The sequence below is a fragment of the Vigna unguiculata genome, chromosome 3, assembly GCF_037176805.1.
Source record: "Vigna unguiculata cultivar grain cowpea cultivar isolate G323 ecotype 2 chromosome 3, ASM3717680v1, whole genome shotgun sequence".
Lineage (NCBI taxonomy): Eukaryota > Viridiplantae > Streptophyta > Magnoliopsida > Fabales > Fabaceae > Vigna > Vigna unguiculata.
In genome coordinates this window covers 29,270,097-29,290,638 of record NC_140794.1, presented here as the reverse complement: position 1 = coordinate 29,290,638, position 20,542 = coordinate 29,270,097, and the positions used below count along the sequence as shown (strand labels likewise).

At 38.0% G+C, this 20,542-nt stretch overlaps 3 protein-coding genes across 3 annotated transcripts; all 3 read left to right on the top strand.

The window, feature by feature from the left end:
• The first annotated feature begins 676 nt into the window (after positions 1-676).
• LOC114176445 (antitermination NusB domain-containing protein) lies at positions 677-4,804 on the top strand. Its single transcript, XM_028061489.2, has 7 exons — positions 677-1,000; positions 1,109-1,185; positions 1,838-1,972; positions 2,955-3,009; positions 3,177-3,264; positions 4,277-4,375; positions 4,488-4,804. The coding sequence occupies exons 1-7, from the start codon at positions 708-710 to the stop codon at positions 4,599-4,601; spliced, it is 861 nt and encodes a 286-aa protein (XP_027917290.1). The 5' UTR covers positions 677-707; the 3' UTR covers positions 4,602-4,804.
• A 5,027-nt stretch (positions 4,805-9,831) lies between these two features.
• On the top strand, positions 9,832-11,584 carry LOC146887680 (uncharacterized). Its single transcript, XM_085670341.1, has 4 exons — positions 9,832-10,087; positions 10,343-10,422; positions 10,785-11,178; positions 11,304-11,584. The coding sequence occupies exons 1-4, from the start codon at positions 9,832-9,834 to the stop codon at positions 11,582-11,584; spliced, it is 1,011 nt and encodes a 336-aa protein (XP_085526467.1).
• Positions 11,585-11,845: 261 nt separating this feature from the next.
• On the top strand, positions 11,846-12,346 carry LOC146887679 (uncharacterized). The gene is made up of 2 exons (XM_085670340.1): positions 11,846-12,043; positions 12,146-12,346. The coding sequence occupies exons 1-2, from the start codon at positions 11,846-11,848 to the stop codon at positions 12,344-12,346; spliced, it is 399 nt and encodes a 132-aa protein (XP_085526466.1).
• Positions 12,347-20,542: the final 8,196 nt, after the last annotated feature.

The window sequence follows — 20,542 nt, the reverse complement described above, 5'->3', positions numbered from 1 at the left end:
ATTAAGTATTGAAATTTATATTAAAGTTTAGTGATAAAAGTCATGAATAACAAATTTACCAAAATTTTGTTATTCATGAGTATAACAAATATCAATCTAACAAAACATATATATGTTATTCATGACCATTAACTTTAATATAAATTTCAATATTTAATTTTATAAGTTATTTTTAGTAACAAATATCAATATAACATTTATATAAATAATAAATTTTATCTTAAAAGAGAGACAATATTTTTCTATTTTGAAAAAAAAATATTGAATAAAATTCAAACAAATAAAGCTGAGGACGAAATTGAAACAAATAAACATATATGAGTATTAAATTGAAACAAATAGATTGGAGATTAAATTGAAATCAAGACAATGACACTTGTTAAATACCTTGTTATGACGTGTCACTAATAATATCACATGTTACTTCAAAAATTTGACACATGACCATTTTTTTTAAATTAAAAAAGTTAAAAAAAATAATTAAAATAATTAAAAAAACTAGAAATTGACACGTGATACATCGTTTATCATGTTTGAAAAAAATTAATAGTATGTATTACTATGCATAATTTCGAATTTGAATATTAAATTAAAACAAACTTAAAGTAATTACCATTCTAAAATAAATTTTGGAACCGTGGGTGTATATATATATAGGTAAGAAAAATGTGTAAGATTAAGATATTTGCATTTTATCTTGTTGAGCAATGGAGGGAGTGTTGCTTCCTGTGTGTCCTTCACCTTCTTCCTCTGCAACTCTTAAACCCAAAATCTCCGTTCCCCAACGCTCTTCTTTTCCTTCGTCACTACCAACGCACTGTTCCTTCCCTCAAAACGCAGCGTTTTCCCTTCGTAACACTCTCCGGAGTTCCTCCTCCGCACTCGCCCAACACGAAGCTCCGGTTCTGGGAAAACCCGACAACAACTCCCTACCTGCTCTGCCCAAAATCGACAAGACTGGGCGCTTCTGCAGCCCCAGAGCCGCCAGAGAACTCGCACTGTAAAACCTGAACCGAAACCCTTCCTTACTTCCTTCCATTCAACTTACTAATTTGTCAGTTACATTTTCTCTGTACTCTTTGTTTTATGATGTGAATCTTTCGTGCAGCTCCATAATTTATGCCGCGTGTTTGGAGGGGATGGACCCGGTTCGGCTTTTCGAGAAACGGATGAATGCGCGGCGAGGTAACGGTTCAACTTTGGTGATAGGGTCTGCTGGGATAATAACCTTATCAATAAATACTTTTATGATATGAAGATAAGAAACAAAATTGAGATAATAGGGTGTTAAATTGGATTTGTGTTTACTGTTTATTATTTTTTATTCACAAAGTTGCAATTTTATTTGAAATCTGTTTGTTGTTTTCAGAATTTTGAGTAGAAAACACTCAGCATTATTTTTGTTTTCTTTGCCGTTGAAATCTTCGAAAAACATATTTTTTATTACTGTTATAATGTCTGTGAATCTGGCTTATAGCCTTTAGTTGAAAAACAAGGTGTCAATTTTATAACTAAAAAGTGAAATAAGTAAATGAAAACACAAAACGAAGGTACAGTGTACGCATGTTTCTCCATGTATGAGTTAAAAAACAAAATTTGGTGAAGTTAACGTGAGAAGTAGTTTATAAAGAAACTAATTTTAACTTCTGGTTATAAATAAGTTAATTAATTAACTAATTTTAACTTATGAAGAAATTTATTATATTCTTTCGTTTTCCATTTTTTTTTCTGGAAGTGCTTAACAGAAAAGTTTATCCAAACATGTTCTATAATGTGGTTCATTAAGGTTTTTGTTGTCGATTGTTTCGAATTGGGTGCATTTGATTTGTCGTTTCAGAGGCCGGATATGAATTTGACAAGAAAAAGTTGTTGGAGTATAATCATATGAGTTTTGGAGGGCCACCTGTTACTGTTGAATCGGATGAAGAAGCAAATGAGCTTCTGCGGCACATTGAAGAAGAGTCTGCCATTGGTAATAAAAAACCATAGATCGAGAATGTCTTTCTTTCTTTTATATAAAATAAGTTGGTGAAAAATGCTTGAATAGAATGTTCAATGTATATATATATATATATATATATATATATATATATATATATATATATATATATATATATATATATATATTCCTTGCTTTTCTTTTACTTGAACGTTTGCAAGTTACAACATTAAAAAATAAAAAATAAAGCCAACCAGATTTGCTACTGCTTCATGATGTTGTTGTATGTACATGTCTTTCATAATTTATAACTTTCGAGCTTTGAAAGCCGAGTAGTCTTTTTTCACATTTTTTATTTGTTGTCTCATCTGCACACCTGTGTGACTTACAAATATGATTGGTCAATTTAATTTGCTGGTAAAAAATTGCAGTTTTAACAGTTGTTGGAGATGAAAGTCAACTATTTATTTATTTTGTTCTCTTGCTGCCAAGATTGAAAGTAAGCTTATTTAGAAAACCTTGTTGACTTTTCATGGTAATTTAAGCTTAAGAGTTGTAGCATTTGCATATCAGTGAAACTTAAGAATACTCCATAGAACATTTTAGTTTAGTAGTCATTAGGCTGGAATATAAAAAGTTTTACTTTGGTTGTCACTGCAGTAAGGTTTTGCGTCCTGGGGTATTGTAAGTTAGCTTTGAAGGGCGACTTCTTTATTGGTGTTGGACAAGAGTTTATGTTGTGATTATATTGTAAAGCAATTTTACAAGTCACATTATGGACAGAAGTCTATGTTATGGTATTATATCTTAAGCATTTAAATGTGGTACAGCCTTCCTTATTGTGTTACATTCTTGCATATGACAGAAGTCTGTGTGTTGTCAGTGACAACACAATGTCGCACATATGCCCAGAGAAAGGTTTAATGTGCTGTAAAGTATTTGTTATTATCTATGCAGTTTTCTGTTGTTGCTTTCATCTCTAATTTGTACTAATATGTTATGTTGTGCATGGCAGAGGCTGAAGTCCTTACAGCTCCACCAAGGCTGGTATATAACAACCTGATTTTGAGGTACACGTAGACCCTTTACAGCTCCTCCAAAGCATACTTTAAATATAAGCTTGTCATTTCGTCTCCCTACCCTCCGACCCCTCCAAACACGCACTGCAAAACTAAGTCTTTTATGTTCGTTAAGGTTTGTTAGCAATGCTAATAATGTTACAACTCCCTATCCTCAGATTCACTAGGAAACTATTGGTTGCAGTCAGGGATACGTGGGACAATCATGTCCTGGTTATTAACAAGATCGTCCCTGAAAATTGGAAGGTATGATAGTTGATAAATATTGCAGCTTTTGTTCTCTATTTATTATCTTGCCGCTGCAAATTCACCAATCATGGACATAATTTCTTGATATGATTGGATAACTTCTATGTTACTAATGCTGCCAATCCTGATCAATTATTTGTTACACGAAGTTGAACCTCCCTGGAAAAAGGGGCAAATAGATAAGGTCGGGTGAAACAATGCAATAGTTTACAGTTTTGAATTGTATATAAAGGCAGAATGAGAAGAAAACAAATCTCATGCAAAAATGGTTGGTTATCTTGCCCCAGCTATATTTGTCATCCATAGGAACAATGCAATAATATAATATACAATTTCATATTAGAAGGCAGAATGACAAGAAAAAAGTCTCCCACATAGATATGAAGACATTCATGAGACTTCGCATAGTAGCTTGATCTTTTGTTATAGTTTGATCTTGATTGGGGAAGTTACTGTTTCAACACCTGGAGTTTATTTATGGTAGATGGCATATCATTCCCCTTCATTTAATATACAAAACATGAAACATCTACTATTGAAAGGCAAGCATGCTTATTTTCCTTGGACCCTAGATTATCATCATTTTAATTGGACCACTTAGTTTATTTGCTCATAATTTCAAAATGCTTCTCACTGGTACAACATATTTGTTGTGCTATTTACTGTGAATTTAGAAAGCCTTGCAATTCCACATCACCAGTTATACTACTGTTACAAAGTTTCTTCTGCCTAAAACTATCTCCGTCTGCCACTATGATGTTTATGTTAGAATAGATGAGTTCGAATTTTTATTGGTTTGATAATGTTTTGATGAATTGTATGTATTGTATCTACTTCTTGAAGTTATATATAAATCCAACTTAGCTTCTCTTTCAATTTGTATCCCTGTTGTGGTATGCTTTTAGCTACTTATTTCAGTTTTATTCCTTGCATATTGTGCTAAATTTTAAAGATCCTTTTGTTTGCTAATGCTCATAGTAGTTTGCATCTTTCTGTTGATGCATTTCAGAACGAACCAGCAGGAAAAATTTTAGAGCTTTGTATTCTTCACTTGGCCATGTCCGAAATGGCAGTGCTAGAAACAAGACACCAAATCGTCATTAATGAGGTATATCTCATGTTCATGGAATGAGAAACCAAACACTACTTAACCTTATATCATGTCTTATTATCTTTGCCCATATAAAAAGTTTAACTCAATTTATATATTTGTTTTGAAGGCTGTTGATCTTGCTAAACGGTTTTGTGATGGAGCAGCCCCTCGCATTGTTAATGGCTGTCTCCGTACATTTTTCCGAGAACTGGAGCTTCAGGAATCAAATAACCGAGTTTAGTTGTCTTTGGCTTGTGGAAAAGGTTTACGTGCATTTCAGGAATATCAAGTTTCGTAGCTTGCATATAGAACGCTACCCCAAGTCTGAAACATTGAAATAGTTATAGTGTATATGCTATTTTTATTTACGTTAGCACGTGAGATTTGTAATAAATTTTTGACTAAAATGTTATTCTTGTTACTTAATAGTTTTGCTTTGCTGTATTACGTGTTCAAATTTTTTATTTGGTTATGTTTGAAGTAATACTCAATTTAGTCATTTTGTTACCAATAATGGACGTTAATATATTTTTGTGAAATTTAATTAATATTTAAGCTTTTGTTTTTTGTATGAGAAGTTGGTGTTTGTTTTGTAAAATAAGAATATAAAACCCCCCAAATTTGACTGAAGTATTACTTACTGAAAAAAAAAAAAAAAAAGACTTTACACGGTTTAGAGGGGGAACAAGTGTTTTAAAAACTTTTTAATTGATTTAATTTCATTTATATTCAAAAGAATGTGTAAGGTCTACTAATTTCCTTTGTTATTTTTTAACCATTTATTTTAAGGGTTGTTCCAATCTAATGGGCCTAAGGGCTGGTCCATAGGGTGTACAAGGTCTCTAAAACAATCAAATCCCTTATTCTTGCAAAATAGCTAGTAGCTTACTCTCTTTTTTCCTTCTCAGAGGTCTGTTAGGGTTTTGAAGTTCAATCAGGTTCAAGTTTGGCTTGGCCTCTTTTCTGCTCATGTAAGTGGTTCGCCAACCCATATTCTTCCTTTCTGGTTTGGTTCTTCGTGTTTTCTGATAGGGTTTTGTGTAGTAATCTCGTGCCTTATATATATTAGGCTTTTCAGCTCCTAAATCTGCTCCGGGAGCTCTTGTACTCATTCGCTTCAGTGTCGGAGTTGTTTGGCTAGCCCCTTTCCAGGTAAGGGGAACAAAGGTTCCTTGTATTTTATAATCGGTGGCTTATTTTTGAGCTAGTGGTCAGAGTAGTAGGAGGCCCTAAACTCATTAAGGGCTAACCTTGTGTGTGGGGGTGAGACGTTGTAACAATTAATTCAGTAGAGCAGGAAAGTCCACCACAAGTGCAAGCATCCGCTGAATCCGACTAATTATATGTATCCGAATGAGTCGAGTATGAGTCTTAGTGTATTGGTTGCAAGTCATAACATGATTGGATGATGTGTATATATTTGACTGTGAAAGTGTAGATAATTGTATGATAAATTCTTTTTCGCTCTAGTTTACCCTTTTGTTTGTTGTATGTCTTGCTTGTGTGGTTCTCTTTTCTTGCGATGATCATCAATTTATTTATGTGAGCAGATGCGAGAAATCCTCGTGGCCAACAAGGTGATAGAGGTTCCGCTGCTTAGTCATTTGGACTTGGACTCTACTCATTATGTCTTTTGTTAGGGTTGTGGCCCATGTATTATTACATTATTAGTACTGTATTTTGGATACTTTAGACTTTCTACCTCGTTTGGTACCGGCATCGTGGTATGCCTCAATTATTGTCCTATAAGTACTTTGGATATCTGTAGGAGTGATGTTATACTCTATTGATCTTGCTTCTTATATTATACTGTGTGACATTTCCTTTAATTAGCTTTATTAATTAAATGGGGTGTTACATTTATGGTATGCAGCAACAGCGTCGCTTGGGCAGCAACAGCTGGTGATGCAGCAAATGGAGACCGCTAGGGTAGTTGCTGAGGATGCCCACAGACAGCATATGGAAGCCCTCCACCAGCTAGAGGAGAACAGAACGGTTGCACCTACCTTTGGTCCTGAGCCACGACCTACAATCAGGGAGTGGAGCCTAGAGGACTTTCTGAAGCACCACCTGGTGATGTTTGGAGGTAAGACAAGTCCTGACGTCGCAGACCAATGGCTAAAGGACATGGATAGGATTTTTTATGCAAAGATGTGCCCCACGGAGAACAGGTTGGCCTTCACAGTATACATGCTCACCGGAGAAGTTGAGCATTGGTGGATCAGCATGAAATCCATCATGGAGGAGAGAGGAGAACCAGTCACATGGGAGGCCTTCAGGGGGAAGTTTCTTTCTGAATACTTTCCTGATAGTGTCAGGTACAGGAAGGAGGTGGAATTCCTCTAGTTGACCCAGGGAGGGAAGTCTGTAACTGAGTATGCTGAGAAGTTCAAGCACCTCAGCCCTTCTACACCTTGCCGCTCGATGAAGAATGGAGATGCCACAAGTTTGAGAATAGCCTCAGGGGTGATATCCGCTTGATGGTAGCCCCATTGTCCATAAAGGATTTTGCTGCATTGGTGGAGAAGGTCAGGGTGATGGAGAAGATGAAGAACGAGGTAGAAGGTCAGCGCTCACATCACTAGAGGATTAGGGGACCATTTAGGTCCAAACCGAGGCCTGAGGAGAGGAGGAAACCTTATGGCAGACCACATCACCAGTCTCAAGGGCCTGGGAACTTCCTTACACAATAGGGCAAAGTTCAGTGCTTCCATTGTGGAGGCCCTCTAATGACTGCGCATTTTTGCCCTCATTTAATGTTTAATTCTGGGTATTTAATTGAATTTGTGTGCTTAAAGATTGATTTAATTGGGATTTCCTATTATTGGGTTTATTGAGCATGAGATACAAAAACATGTTAAAAATAGCTTTTTAGTTGCATAAATGTTCTTTGGATATTTTGAGGTGTGTTAGTGCAGCTGCAGCTAAGTTGAGCTCATGGAGGTGTGGAAATAAATTGATTAAAGCTTCATGACACCTTAAAGATAAATTCAAAAATAAGAAATTATCAAAAGCGCAAAAATCCAAGCCAAACATTGCATGAAGACAACAAGAAAGGCTTGAAAAAGTGAAGAAGTTTGGCTAAACCAAGAAGAGAGGAAAGAAAAATTGGACCTTGCGGTTTTCTTTATCTTTATGATAGAAGATAATTTGGGAAAATATATCTTTAGATATTTTATTTGATATTTTTAAATAATTATCTTATTTTATTATATCATAAAATATTAAAAGATAATAACTACCAAATCTTTTTAAATATGATAAGATCTTCTTGAATCTTTGTAGTTCCACAACAAACAAATATATCTTGAAGATATTGGATTATTTAGAAGATAATTTAAGGAGATTGCAAAGGGTTGATTTGGAAAATTAATACAAATACTAATTGGTGATAATTTATCATATATCTTTAATTAATTAATTAATTAAATTACATTAGATATTGATATTATCAACCAATTATATTTGTCAAATAGTCTATATCTCTCCAAATATTTTTAAATATTTATCTTTATCTTTATTTTAAAAGTTATTTGAGAGATTTTAGCAACAGAAAAGCCCAGTTCAATTCCTATATAAAGAGACCAAGGGAGAAGCAGAAAAGGACAAACTCGGCACGTCGAAATTAAGGAACCCTTAGGGGGACCTAATTTCTTTCTCTCTCTTTTCTTCTCTTTATTCTTCTCTCTTTATTTTGCATTCATGGAGTTGTAAACTTCTTGGGTTAATTCCATTGTAATTTCTTAATTGGATTTTGAGGTTAGATCAATTAATTTCTTTGTTCTTTTTATTATTCTTGAGGTTTTCATTCATCTATGTCTTTTATCTTTGAATCACGTAAGAAGTAATGATTTTAAATCTATATGCATGTTGGTCATATGAGTCCAAGAGTTTTTAAATTGAATTGAGACTTTACTTTGATTTTATTTAGAAACTTTCATACGATTAAATGAGTTTTTACCAATAATTGAGACTTTACTTTGATTAAAGGTATTTACTCTAACTACAATTAATTGAGACTTTACTTTGATTAATTAAGCTTTTTATTTGGTGAGGAGATAAAAGAATAGACATGATTAGGCATAGTAAAATTTGATTGAGACTGTACTTTGGTTGAATTTACTGTGGATAATCTAAAAATTCTCACTTTTAATTGAGATTGTACTTTAATTAAAAGTGAGAATGCCAACAAATTAATTTAGACTTTACATTGATTAATTTGTAAATCTATAACAATAATTAATTGAGCAATAATCTTTAGATAACCGATGATGAATCTATTTTGAAAAAACAATGGAATCAATCTATTTTCTTTACAATTGTTTTTATCTCTTTTTATCTTTTCTATTTCTATATTTGTTCATCTTAATCCCCTATATTTTTATTTTATTTGACTAACTCATTTGTATAGTTTTATAAGAACTAATGTGTTAAAAATCAATTCTGTGTTCGTTGGGAGACGACTTAGGGTTACTTTACCGTTCTATTTTATTGACTACTATCTTAGCAATACTCAAGTTGCTATAGTTTAGTAGTATTAATTTGATCGCGTCAACGACAATGTTATCACCCTCATCTGAGGAGCGTGTGTCCACATATGAAGGGTTACTACCGATGCAACAATTGCGGCAAGGAAGGCCACTTTGGCAAGGACTGCCCCTCCCTTGCTAGAGCAGTGGTACGACCTCCATTGCAGACTCCTACCCAGCACCAATAGAGGAACAACGGCAACAAGCCTCAGGCGACGGGCAAAGTCTACGTTATGAAGGGAGCAGAGGCTGTAGGCTCAGGTAACCTGGTTTTAGGGTATTGTGTGATTGCTGGGGTGAAATGTTGTATGTTGTATGATTCTGGAGTGACACACTCCTTTGTGTCAGATGCATGTGTGAAACGGTTGGGTCTATTAGTGTGTGAGCTGTAGTGTGAACTTGTGATATCTACTCCGACATCGGGTTTGCTCAGGACGTCGTCCTTGTGCGCTAGATGTCCAGTGGAAGTGGAAGGACGCAGGTACAAGGTGAATCTGATATGTCTACCTCCCAAAAGTTACAGGTGATCTTGGGGATGGATTGACTCTCTGCCAATCGCATTCTTATCGATTATTGAGAGAAGAGGTTACTATTTCCCAACTCAGAGGAGCCTGAGTTGGTATCCTCTCAAAGGGTTATGAAGGAAATGCAAGAAGGCGCCCAGTGTTTCATCATCTTCACGCATCTAGAGGTACAGAAGGAAGAAGGGACATCAGTTATAACTGTGGTACACGAGTTTGAAGATGTGTTTCCGGAAGAAGTACCAAGATTGCCTCTCAGTAGAGAGGTGGAATTCTCAATTGACCTAGTGCCAGGAACCGGTCCACTGTCGATGGCTCCATACTGTATGGCTCTGGCGGAGTTAGTGGAACTCAAGAAGCAGATAGAGGAGTTGTTAGGAAAACAGTTCATACGACCTAATACTTCATCTTAGGAGCGCCAATGCAGGTGGTGAAGAAGAAGGATGGAAGTTCACGTCTGTGTGTGGACTACAGACAGCTAAACAAGATAACCATTAAGAATAAGTATCCCCTTCCGAGAATTGAAGACTTCATGGATCAGTTGCATGGATCGTCGCTGTTCTCGAAGATTGATTTGCGGTTGGGATACCATCAGATCCTAGTGAAGGTGGATGATGTACATAAGACAACCTTCCGATCCCGATATGGACACTACGAGTATGTTTTCATGCCTTTTGGTGTGACCAATGCTCCGACAGTGTTCATGGACTACATGAACTAGATCTCCATACCGTTCCTAGATACGTTTGTCGTAGTCTTCATAGGCGACATTCTTATTTATTCTAGAACTCAGGAGGAACATGCAAAACACCTGAGTTTAGTGCTTGGTATTTTGAGGGAGAAATAGTTGTATGCTAAGCTGTCCAAGTGCGAGTTCTGGATGAATGAGGTGCAGTTTTTGAGCCATGTGATATATGCATAGAGCATTGCAGTGGATCCGGCAAAGGTTGAGGCAGTGGTAAAGTGGGAGAGTCCCAAGTCAGTGACGGAGATAAGGAGTTTCGTGGGTTTGGTTGGCTACTACAAGAGATTCATAGAATGATTCTCCAAGATAGTGGCGCCCTTGACACAGCTTACCCGGAAGGATCAACCTTTAACTTGGACGGATAAGTGTGAGGAAAGCTTCTAAGAGCTAAAGCGAAGGTTGACGAGTGCTCCAATCTTGGTGATTCCTGATGTTGGTAAACCTTTTGAGGTTTATTGTGATGCCTCTCACCTAGGACTTGATTGTGTTTGATGCAAGAGAAGAAAGTAGTGGCGTATGCGTCAAGGTAGCTTAAGGTGCATGAGAGAAACTACCCCACTCATGACCTGGAGTTAGCAGCCATCGTGTTCGCCTAGAAGATCTTGAAGCACTATCTTTATGGTGCTCAGTTTCGTGTATTCAATGACCACAAGAGTCTCAAATATTTATTCGATCAGAAGAAGCTGAACATGAGACAGAGAAGGTGGATGGAATTTCTGAAGGACTATGATTTCGAGCTCCTATACCACCCAGGGAAGGCAAATGTGGTAGCTGATGCCTTGAGTAGGAAGACGATACATACAACACACCTCATGATCAAGGAGGTGGAACTGTTAGAGAAATTCAGGGATATGAAGCTACAGATGGAGTTGGGATCAGAGTTCATTAGATGTAGTACCCTGACCATATCTAGTGACTTCTTGAACTCAGTCAGGGAAAGACAGTTATTGGATGTTGGTTTGAACAGAGTTAGAGAACAACTTGGATCAGAAGAAGCAAGGGATTTTGTCCTGGGAAGTTACGGTATACTGAGATTCTAGGGTAGAATGTGTATACCAGATGATGCAGAGCGGTTAATCCCTGAGGAAGGACACAAAAGTCGTCTTAGTTTGCATCCTGGCATGACTAAGATGTATCAAAACCTCAAGGAAATCTTCTGGTGGCAGAAAATGAAGAAAGATGTAGCTCTATTTGTATCAGCCTATCTGACATGTCAGAAGGCAAAGGTGGAGCATCAAAGACCTGGTGGAATTCTAAGCCTTTGAAAATACCGCTGTGGAAATGGGATAACATCGCTAAGAATTTTGTGACCCATTTGTCACGAACTTTTAGAGGGCATGATACCATATGGGTCATAATGGACCGACTGACCAAGAGTGCCCATTTCTTGGCGATGAACTTGAGGATGTCCATGACCAAGTTGGCCTAGTTGTACATTAAGGAAATTGTGAGGCTGCATGGAGTACCCTCGAGCATTGTATCAAACAGGGATCCACAATTCACTTCGCGGTTTTGGCAGACCTTGCAGAGTTCGACCTATCATCCCCAGACCGATGGAAAATCTGAGAGGACTATCCAATCGCTCGAGGACTTGTTGAGAACATGTGTGCTGGATCACTTGGGTGCGTGAGATGAAGTGTTACTGCTGATAGAGTTCACCTACAATAATAACTTCCATGCAAGTATTGGCATGGCACCATACGAGGCTCTATACGACAGGAAGTGTAGCACCCCTCTGTGTTGGTATCAGGATGGGGAAGTAATATTGGTCGGGCCAAAGTTATTGGAGCAGACCACTAAGAAAGTGAGAATGGTGAGGGATAGAATGCAGGCTTCTCAGAGTAGGCAGAAGGCCTATGCAGACCGCAGGAAGAGACCTTTGGAATTCGTAGTCGAAGATCATGTGTTCTTGAGGGTGACCCGAACCACTGGTGTGGGAAGGGCTCTCTGCACAAGGAAACTTTCTCCTAAGTTCCTTGGTCCTTATCAGATCTCGAGGAGGATTGGGCCGGTGGCTTACGAGATAGCTTTGCCTCCTCAGTTGGCAAACCTCCATCCGGTATTTCACGTGTCACAATTGAGGAAATACGTGTTTGACCCATCTCATGTGATAGACGCCGATGATGTACAGATTAGGGAAGATCTCACCATGGAAGTACCACCAGTGGCCTTAGAGGATAGCCGAGTATAGGAACATCGAGGAAAGTCACCCAGTCTTGTCAAAGTCATCTGGGATCGGAGGACAAGTGAATCTACTTGGGAGTTAGAGGAGGATATGAGGAAGTCACATCCACGTCTATTTTCCTGGTAAGTTTTCATTTTCGAGGTCAAAAATTTTCTTGTTGGGGAGAATGTAAGGCCCACTAATTTCCTTTGTTATTTTCCAACCCTTTATTTTAAGAGCTGCCTCAATCTAATGGGCCTAAGGACTGACCCATAGGGTGTACAAGGCCCCTAAGGCAACTAAACCCCTTCCACTATTGTCATTCTTGCAAAGCAGCTCGTAGCTTACTCTCATTTTTCCTCCCTAGAGCTCTGCTAGGGTTTTGAAGTTCAATCAGGTTCAAGTTTGGCTCGACCTCGTTTCTGCTCACGTAAGTTGTTCGCCAACTCATACTCTTCCTCTCTGGTTTGGTTCTTCGTGTTTTCTGATAGGGTTCTGTATAGTAATCTCGTGCCTCATATATATTAGGGTTTTCAGCTCCTAAATCTGCTCTGAGAGCTCTTGTACTCATTCGCTTTAGTGTTGGAGTTGTTTGGCTTATCCTTTTCCAGGTAAGAGGAGCTAGGGTTCCTCGTATTTTATAATCGGTGGCTTATTTTTTATCTACCTCGAGTTTGTATGAAGTGTATGTTGTTGTGATTAAATAAAATGCTTTGCTCTGTGTTTTGGGTGTGAATGTATGGCTGCTACAGGTACGAATAGTGGCGGGAGCTGATAATCTCGCCCAAGCGAGCTTGTCTCTCCTAGGCGAGACTAGCAAAGACTCGCTGATATCACTGTCGTTAGGCGATCAAATTACCACTACTTTAGCAACTTCAGTATTGCCAGTTAGTAGTGAACAAAATAGTTAGGGTTAAGATAACCCTGACTCGTCTCACAACGAATACGGAATTGATCTCAAATATTTGATTCTTAAAAATGCAATTAAAACTAGTGACTATAAAAATAGGAGGATTTTGATGTGCAAAGAAAATGACACGAAAGATTGTAAACACAGTAATAGTAAATAGGTTAATTCCACTGCTTTTTCTAAATAAGATTCTTCATTGGTTATCTAGAGATTATTGTTAAATTAATTATTGTTATTGATTTACAAATCAATCAATGTAAAGACTCAATTCATTTGTTGACATCCTCACTTTTAATTAAAGTACAGTCTCAATTAAAAGTGAGAATTGTTAGATTGTCCATAGTAAATTCAATCAAAGTACAGTCTCAATTAATTTTACTATGCCTAATCATGTCTATTCCTTTGTTTCTTCACCAAATAGAAAACTTAATTAATCAAAGTAAAGTCTTGACTAATTTTAGTTAAAGTAATTACCACTAATTAAAGTAAAGTCTCAATTATTGGCAAAAACTTATTTAATCAAATGAAAGTTTCTAAATAAAATCAAAGTAAAGTCTCAATTTAATTTAAAAACCTTTTAACTCATATGATTATCATGCATGTAGATTTAAAATCATTATTTTCTATTCGATTAAGAAGCAAAGGACATAGATAAAAAAAAAAACCACAACAATAATCAAAATAACAAACACATAAATTCATCTAACCTCAAAATCCATTTAAGAAATTACAGTGGAATCAACCCTAAAAGCTTAGCCCTCCATGGCTTTGATGGAATACATGATGATATGAAGGAAAGAAATATAAAAAGAGAAGAGAGAATGAGATATGTGATGGATGACGATGTCTGCCAAAACCAGAGAGTTCTAAGTGTCTGATGTTGTCCCGCTTCTGCTCCCTTAAGTCTCTTTATATAGGCTTCCACTGGACTTTGGGCTTTATCTGTCAGTTGCTAAAATCTTTTATTTTTATTTAATTAATTAGCAACTTAATTTCTGTCTAATTTCTAATTATGTCCCTCTTATTTAACCATTTTTACAGTTTTGACCAGAGTTTGACCAGAGTTTGACCAGTTGACCAGAGTTTGACCAGTTGACTGCCTATCAGATGCTGACACGTGGCGCAGAATGCACTTTCTCTCTCCAGACTAGGGTTTGCTGCGTTTAGGGTTTCATGGAGGCTTGTGGGTGCTGCAATGGTGCGGCTGACGGCGCGGCTCCTCCTTCTCCAGTGAGGCTTGACGGTGGCGGAGCAATGGCTGCCATGGCTGCTGCGATGGTGCGTAAAGGTTGCGGGAATGGAGGCTGCCAGCGAGGTGTTGCTGCCATGGACGTGGTGCTGTTCTGGTTCGCGGGAAGTGTTGCAGATGCGGTGGTTCTTCTTCTCCAATCTGGTGCGTGCTGGTGCAGGGATGAAGCGCGACCGTGACTGGTGGTGCTGCCATGGTTCTGCAGGGACGGTGCTGTTTTCGGCGAGTTGCAGTGACGTGCGCTGCTGCAGTGCACGTTTCTGGTTCTAGCTCTTGGTGATGGTGGTCGGATTTTCGGCGAGTTGCGTCGTGGTGGCTGCTGCTGTGCGAACGAAGAAGATGGTGTTGCGGCGGTTGCTTGATGGCGTGGTGCAGATTCCAGCGACAAGGCTGCGTGGAGGTGGTGCGCTGGTGGTTGCGGGAAAGCTCGCGGTGGTTGCTGCTTCCGACGTGGTGGTGCGAACGTGGTGGTGTTCGTGACGGCGCTGCTCCAAACTCTGGCAAGATTGGCGGCTAGGGTGGCGGCTGCCATGGTGATGGAAGGAGAGGAGGAAAATTAGGGTTAGGGTTTCATGTATGAGATGGAGGAGATGATGACGTGGCAAGATCTGAGTGGTCAATTTGGTGAGTGGAGGATTATGACACGTGGCTTGTTCTGGTTGGCTAATTTTAAAAAGTGGGGATTGCCACATGGCATGATCTGGTTGAGTGGAGTTTAAGTGGTAGGAGGCGTGCAACTTAGTGAAAACTGGGGGTGCAGAACAGGGTTTTTGGTGGTCCACTTTAGAAGGAGTGTGCAAAGAAAAACTAGGGGTGCATTTAGCTCCTGATTTATTCTTTTCCAGAATTTCCTGATTTTGGACTTATTTTGTAACTTTGAATATTTTAAATCCACACTATTAACGACCAAAAAAATAAATTCCAGTTGCATTAACAAACGTTAGAATATCCAAATAATATTTTATGCAACTAAAATCAATTTTTACGCCACTTTTACCAAACTTACTCAATAAATCCAATAATCACAAATCCTAATTAAATCAATCTTTAAGCACAAAAAATTCAATTAAATTCCCAAAATTAAATATTAAATGAGGGCAAAAATTTGAACTCATCACTCGCCTAGGTCCTTTGCCCGAGCTGTCGCTAAGGCGACCAATCTTCGTTTTGAGCGAGAGAATGTCTCGCTCAGGCGAGGAGGTCTCGCCTAAGCAAGCAAGTGCAGAGGGCCACTGTTCTTGTTTGTCGAGCTCTCGCCTAGCGAAAGGAGCTCACCTGAGCGAGAGTCCCTCTCGCCTGAGCGAGACCTTTCTGCCTGAGCGAGAAGTTGGGCAAGAATGTAGCTTGTTCTATCATTTCTCTGCTCTCAAATGTTGGCTATATGTTTGTATTGATCTTGCTTTTAAAGTATGAATTGAGTGATTTTGTATGAGTGAGATGATTCATGGTCTGTGATGGATGAGTTTAACATGATTTGGGCATGTCGCATGTATGGATTGTTTCATGGAATGAAAATGATGAGTTTGGTATGGTTTTGACTTGGTATACGAATGAGGGTTGGTTATGAAGGTTGGCATGAGCCTCATATGCATGATAAGTATTTACTTGATTGGTGGAACATGATGTTGGTTTGGTTAGGGTGTAATTCCATGGGCCTCTAGGTGAGACCTCATGGTGGTGCCTCAGTTGGTCGGGACGTAATTCCATGACCCCTGTTAGTGGGAGTTCATGGTGGTGCCCCATCTATATAATTTAGTAAGGATTCAAGGTAACGTTGCATCCTGACACTCAAAGGATCAGTTAGTCTTACATATAGTGAACTGACTCTAGTTGTGAGAGTAACAGGAGGCTCGAAACTCATTAAGGGCTAACCTTGTGTGTGGGGGTGAAACATTGTAACAATTAGCTCGGTAGAGCAGGAAAGTCCACCACAAGTGCAAGCATCCGCTGAATCCGACTAATTATATGTATCCGAATGAGTCGAGTATGAGTCTTAGTGTATTGGTTGCAAGTCATAACATGATTGGATGATGTGTATATATTTGACTGTGAAAGTGTAGATAATTGTATGATAAATTCTTTTTCGTTCTAGTTTACCCTTTTGTTTGTTGTATGTCTTGCTTGTGTGGTTCTCTTTTCTTGCGATGATCATCAATTTATTTATGTGAGCAGATGCGAGAAATCCTCGTGGCCAACAAGGTGATAGAGGTTCCGCTGCTTAGTCATTTGGACTTGGACTCTACTCATTATGTCTTTTGTTAGGGTTGTGGCCCATGTATTATTACATTATTAGTACTGTATTTTGGATACTTTAGACTTTCTACCTCGTTTGGTACCGGCATCGTGGTGTGCCTCAATTATTGTCTTATAAGTACTTTGGATATTTGTAGGAATGATATTATACTCTATTGATCTTGCTTCTTATATTATATTGTGTGACATTTTCTTTAATTAGCTTTATTAATTAAATGTGGTGTTATAGAATGAAAATATAAGAAGGTAAGAAAGAACGACACCACAAAATCTTATACTAGTTTGAATTTATATCAAGTTTTAATCACCACAATTTTAGTAGGTTTGTTTCACTATTTTGAAATGTATATAATCACTTAAAATCAATAATTTCTTTGAAAAATATAATATACGAGACACCAATTCTAGGTTTATAAAAATATAAATTAAAATTTAAACTCTACATAATAAAATATTAACTAATGTGATAAATATTCAAAAAGATAAGATCAAGAGATAAATCAATAATTCACTAAGGTAATGTTAGTAAGTAATTTGAAAGATGTGATAGATTAAAAAAATGTTTTAATAGATAGAATTTGAAAATTATCAGAATATTCTTGATAGTAAAACTATATGAAATGATTTTTAGATTAGTTAAAGATATTAAATTTTAAAAACTATTATTTAATAAATTTTAATAAAAAAGATAAATTGTATTAAATTATTATTATTTTTATAATAATTACTATTATTTAAAATTATTAATAATTATTATTATTTATATATATATATATATATATATATATATATATATATATATATATATAAATTTTAACAGAGGAGGCATAACAATGCAGGTTCTTCACTTTTTTCTTTTATAATAAACTTCACCAATCATACATTTTCAAGAATCTCACAGAGGATTGTAGTTGAAAAAACAAAATGGTTCATGCACATGAGGAGCAAATATTTTAGTAATGCAGTGCTATCTCCCTTAAATCTCCACATTGATGTGAAAATTAGCAAATTTGAACATCTCATAATAAGGCCAAGTTAACCTCACAAAAAGATCACAAAATATTTTAAGCTACATTTATTAAGACACATACTCACATATTAATGGTAAGTGTAACATCCCGTCCGGATATTATGGATTTAACAAAATAAAACAGAAATAATACATCAACATCATTTATGTAAAAACTCATTTAATAATAATGCCTCATTTCCCAAAACACGGGAAAAGTAAAACTTCATTAAAGTACCAACAAGTCCATGAATACAAAACGGTGAGTTTAGTCAAGTAGGCCATGAGCCTTTACATCCTATATTAAAATAGAGTAACAAAAAAACGTAAACATAAAAATTCCCATAATAAGCCCCTCTCTATAGCTAAGCCTCACAGACTCTTCATCATGTTGCCAACACAGCGGAGTTCTGCATCTCCTACCATACAGTGCCTCGTATGGTGCCATCCCAATGCTGGAATGGTAGCTATTATTGTACGTGAACTCCACCAAGGGCAACATATCACTCCACGTACCCAGATGATCCAACACACAAGTCCTCAGTAGATCCTCCAGTGATTGTATGGTTCTCTCAGACTGCCCATCAGTCTGAGGATGATATGCTGAGCTCATTCTCAGCTGCGTGCCTAAGGCATTCTGCAAAGACTGCCAAAACCTGGAAGTGAACCTCGGATCCCTATCCGACACAATACTCTCTAGCACACCATGAAGTCTAACGATCTCCCTGACATATAACTCTGCCATCTTATCCAATGACATCTTCTGATTGATTGGTAGGAAATGAGCACACTTCGTCAATCTGTCTACAATAACCCAGATCGAGTCATGTCCTCTCACAGACCATGGCAAGTGCGTGACAAAATCCAAGGAAATGCTGTCCCATTTCCACTAGGGAATGTCAAGAGGCTCTAACGTACCACCCAGCCTCTGGTGCTCAATTTTTGCCTTCTGGCATACTAAACAAGAGGCAACATAGTCGGCTACATCAGTCTTCATACCCGTCCACCGGAATGTCGCTTTCAAGTCCTTATACATCTTAGTCATACATGGATGTATGCTAAGACGACTCTTATGCCCTTCATCCAAGAGCATCTTTCTCAAAACCCGACTCGAGGTACACACACCCTCTCTCTGAATCTCAGGATACCATCTCTGTCCATCCTGAAGTCTTTTCTCTTCTCGGTGCCTAACTCACTCACAATCTGCTGCAGTTCTTGATCCTTACCCTGTTCCTCCCTGACCTCATTCAAGAACTCATTAGTGATTTGCAACATGTTGCACCGTATGTGATCAACACCTGTGTATAGGTTCAAGTTCACATCTCGCAGTTTCTCTATAAGCTCCAACTTCTTCATCATCATAGCCGACATATGAACTCTCTTCCGACTCAGAGCGTCAGCAACTACATTGGCTTTACCTGGATGGTATAAAAGCTCAAAATCATAATCTTTTAAATACTCCATCCAACGCCTCTGTCTCATATTCAGCTCTTTATGATCAAATAAGTACTTCAAACTTTTATGATCACTGAACACTTGAAACTGTGAACCATACAAGTAATGCCTCCACGTCTTGAGAGCAAAAACTACCGCAGCCAACTCCAAATCATGTGTAGGATAGTTCTTTTTGTGTACCTTCAGCTGACGAGATGCATAAGCAACAGGTCGTTTCTCCTGCATCAACACACACCTCAAACCCTGGTATGAAGCATCGCAGTACACCTCAAACATCTTGGCTGTATCAGGGATAGCTAAGATAGGTGCAGTGGTCAATCTCCTCTTCATATCCTCAAAACATATCTCACACTCGTCTGTCCATGAAAAGGGCTGGTCCTTCCTGGTGAGTTGAGTTAATGGACTCACCATCTTGGAGAACCCTTCCACAAAGCGCCTGTAATACCCTGCCAGGCCCAAGAAGCTTCTCACCTCGGTCACAGTTTGCGGCCTTTCCCACTTCAACATTGTTTCAACCTTTGCTGGGTCCACCGAGATTCCTTGAGCTGAGATTACATGGCCAAAGAAATGCACCTCATCAAGCCAAAACTCACACTTTGATAACTTCCCATAAAGCTTATGCTCTCTGAGTACCTCTAAGACCACTCGCAGATGATCCGCGTGTTCTTCTTTATTCTCAGAATTTATCAGTATGTCGTCTATAAATACAACAACAAACTGATCCAGATATGGCTGAAATATCCTATTCATGTAGTCCATGAATATAGCTGGCGCATTCGTCACCCCAAACGGCATCACCACATATTCATAGTGGCCGTAACGAGACCTGAATGCGGTCTTCTGCACATCCTCAAGTTTGACTAAGATCTGATGGTATCCAGACCTTAAGTCAATCTTAGAGAACACAGCTTCTCCCCTTAACTGGTCCAGTAGATCATCAATCCTCGGCAGTGGGTACTTATTCTTGATTGTTAACTTATTCAGCTGCCGGTAGTCAACACACAACCTGGAACTGCCATCCTTCTCTTTCACAACTAATACCGGTGCCCCCCATGGTGATGCACACGGTCGGATAAAGTTCTTCTCAAGCAGATCCTCAATTTGCTTCTTTAACTCTGCCAACTCAGCTGGTGCCATCCGATATGGTGCCATAGATACTAGGCCAGCCCCATGGATGAGATCAGTGGTGAAATCCACATCCCTGCTTGGTGGCAACTCTGGGATTTTGTCAGGGAAGACATTCGCGTATTCATCTACCATAGGAATCAAACTAATTTTCTCTACAGTACTCTTCTTCTCCGTTTGAGCTACTATCATAAAACACGTAGCCCCCGCTTCAATCTCCTT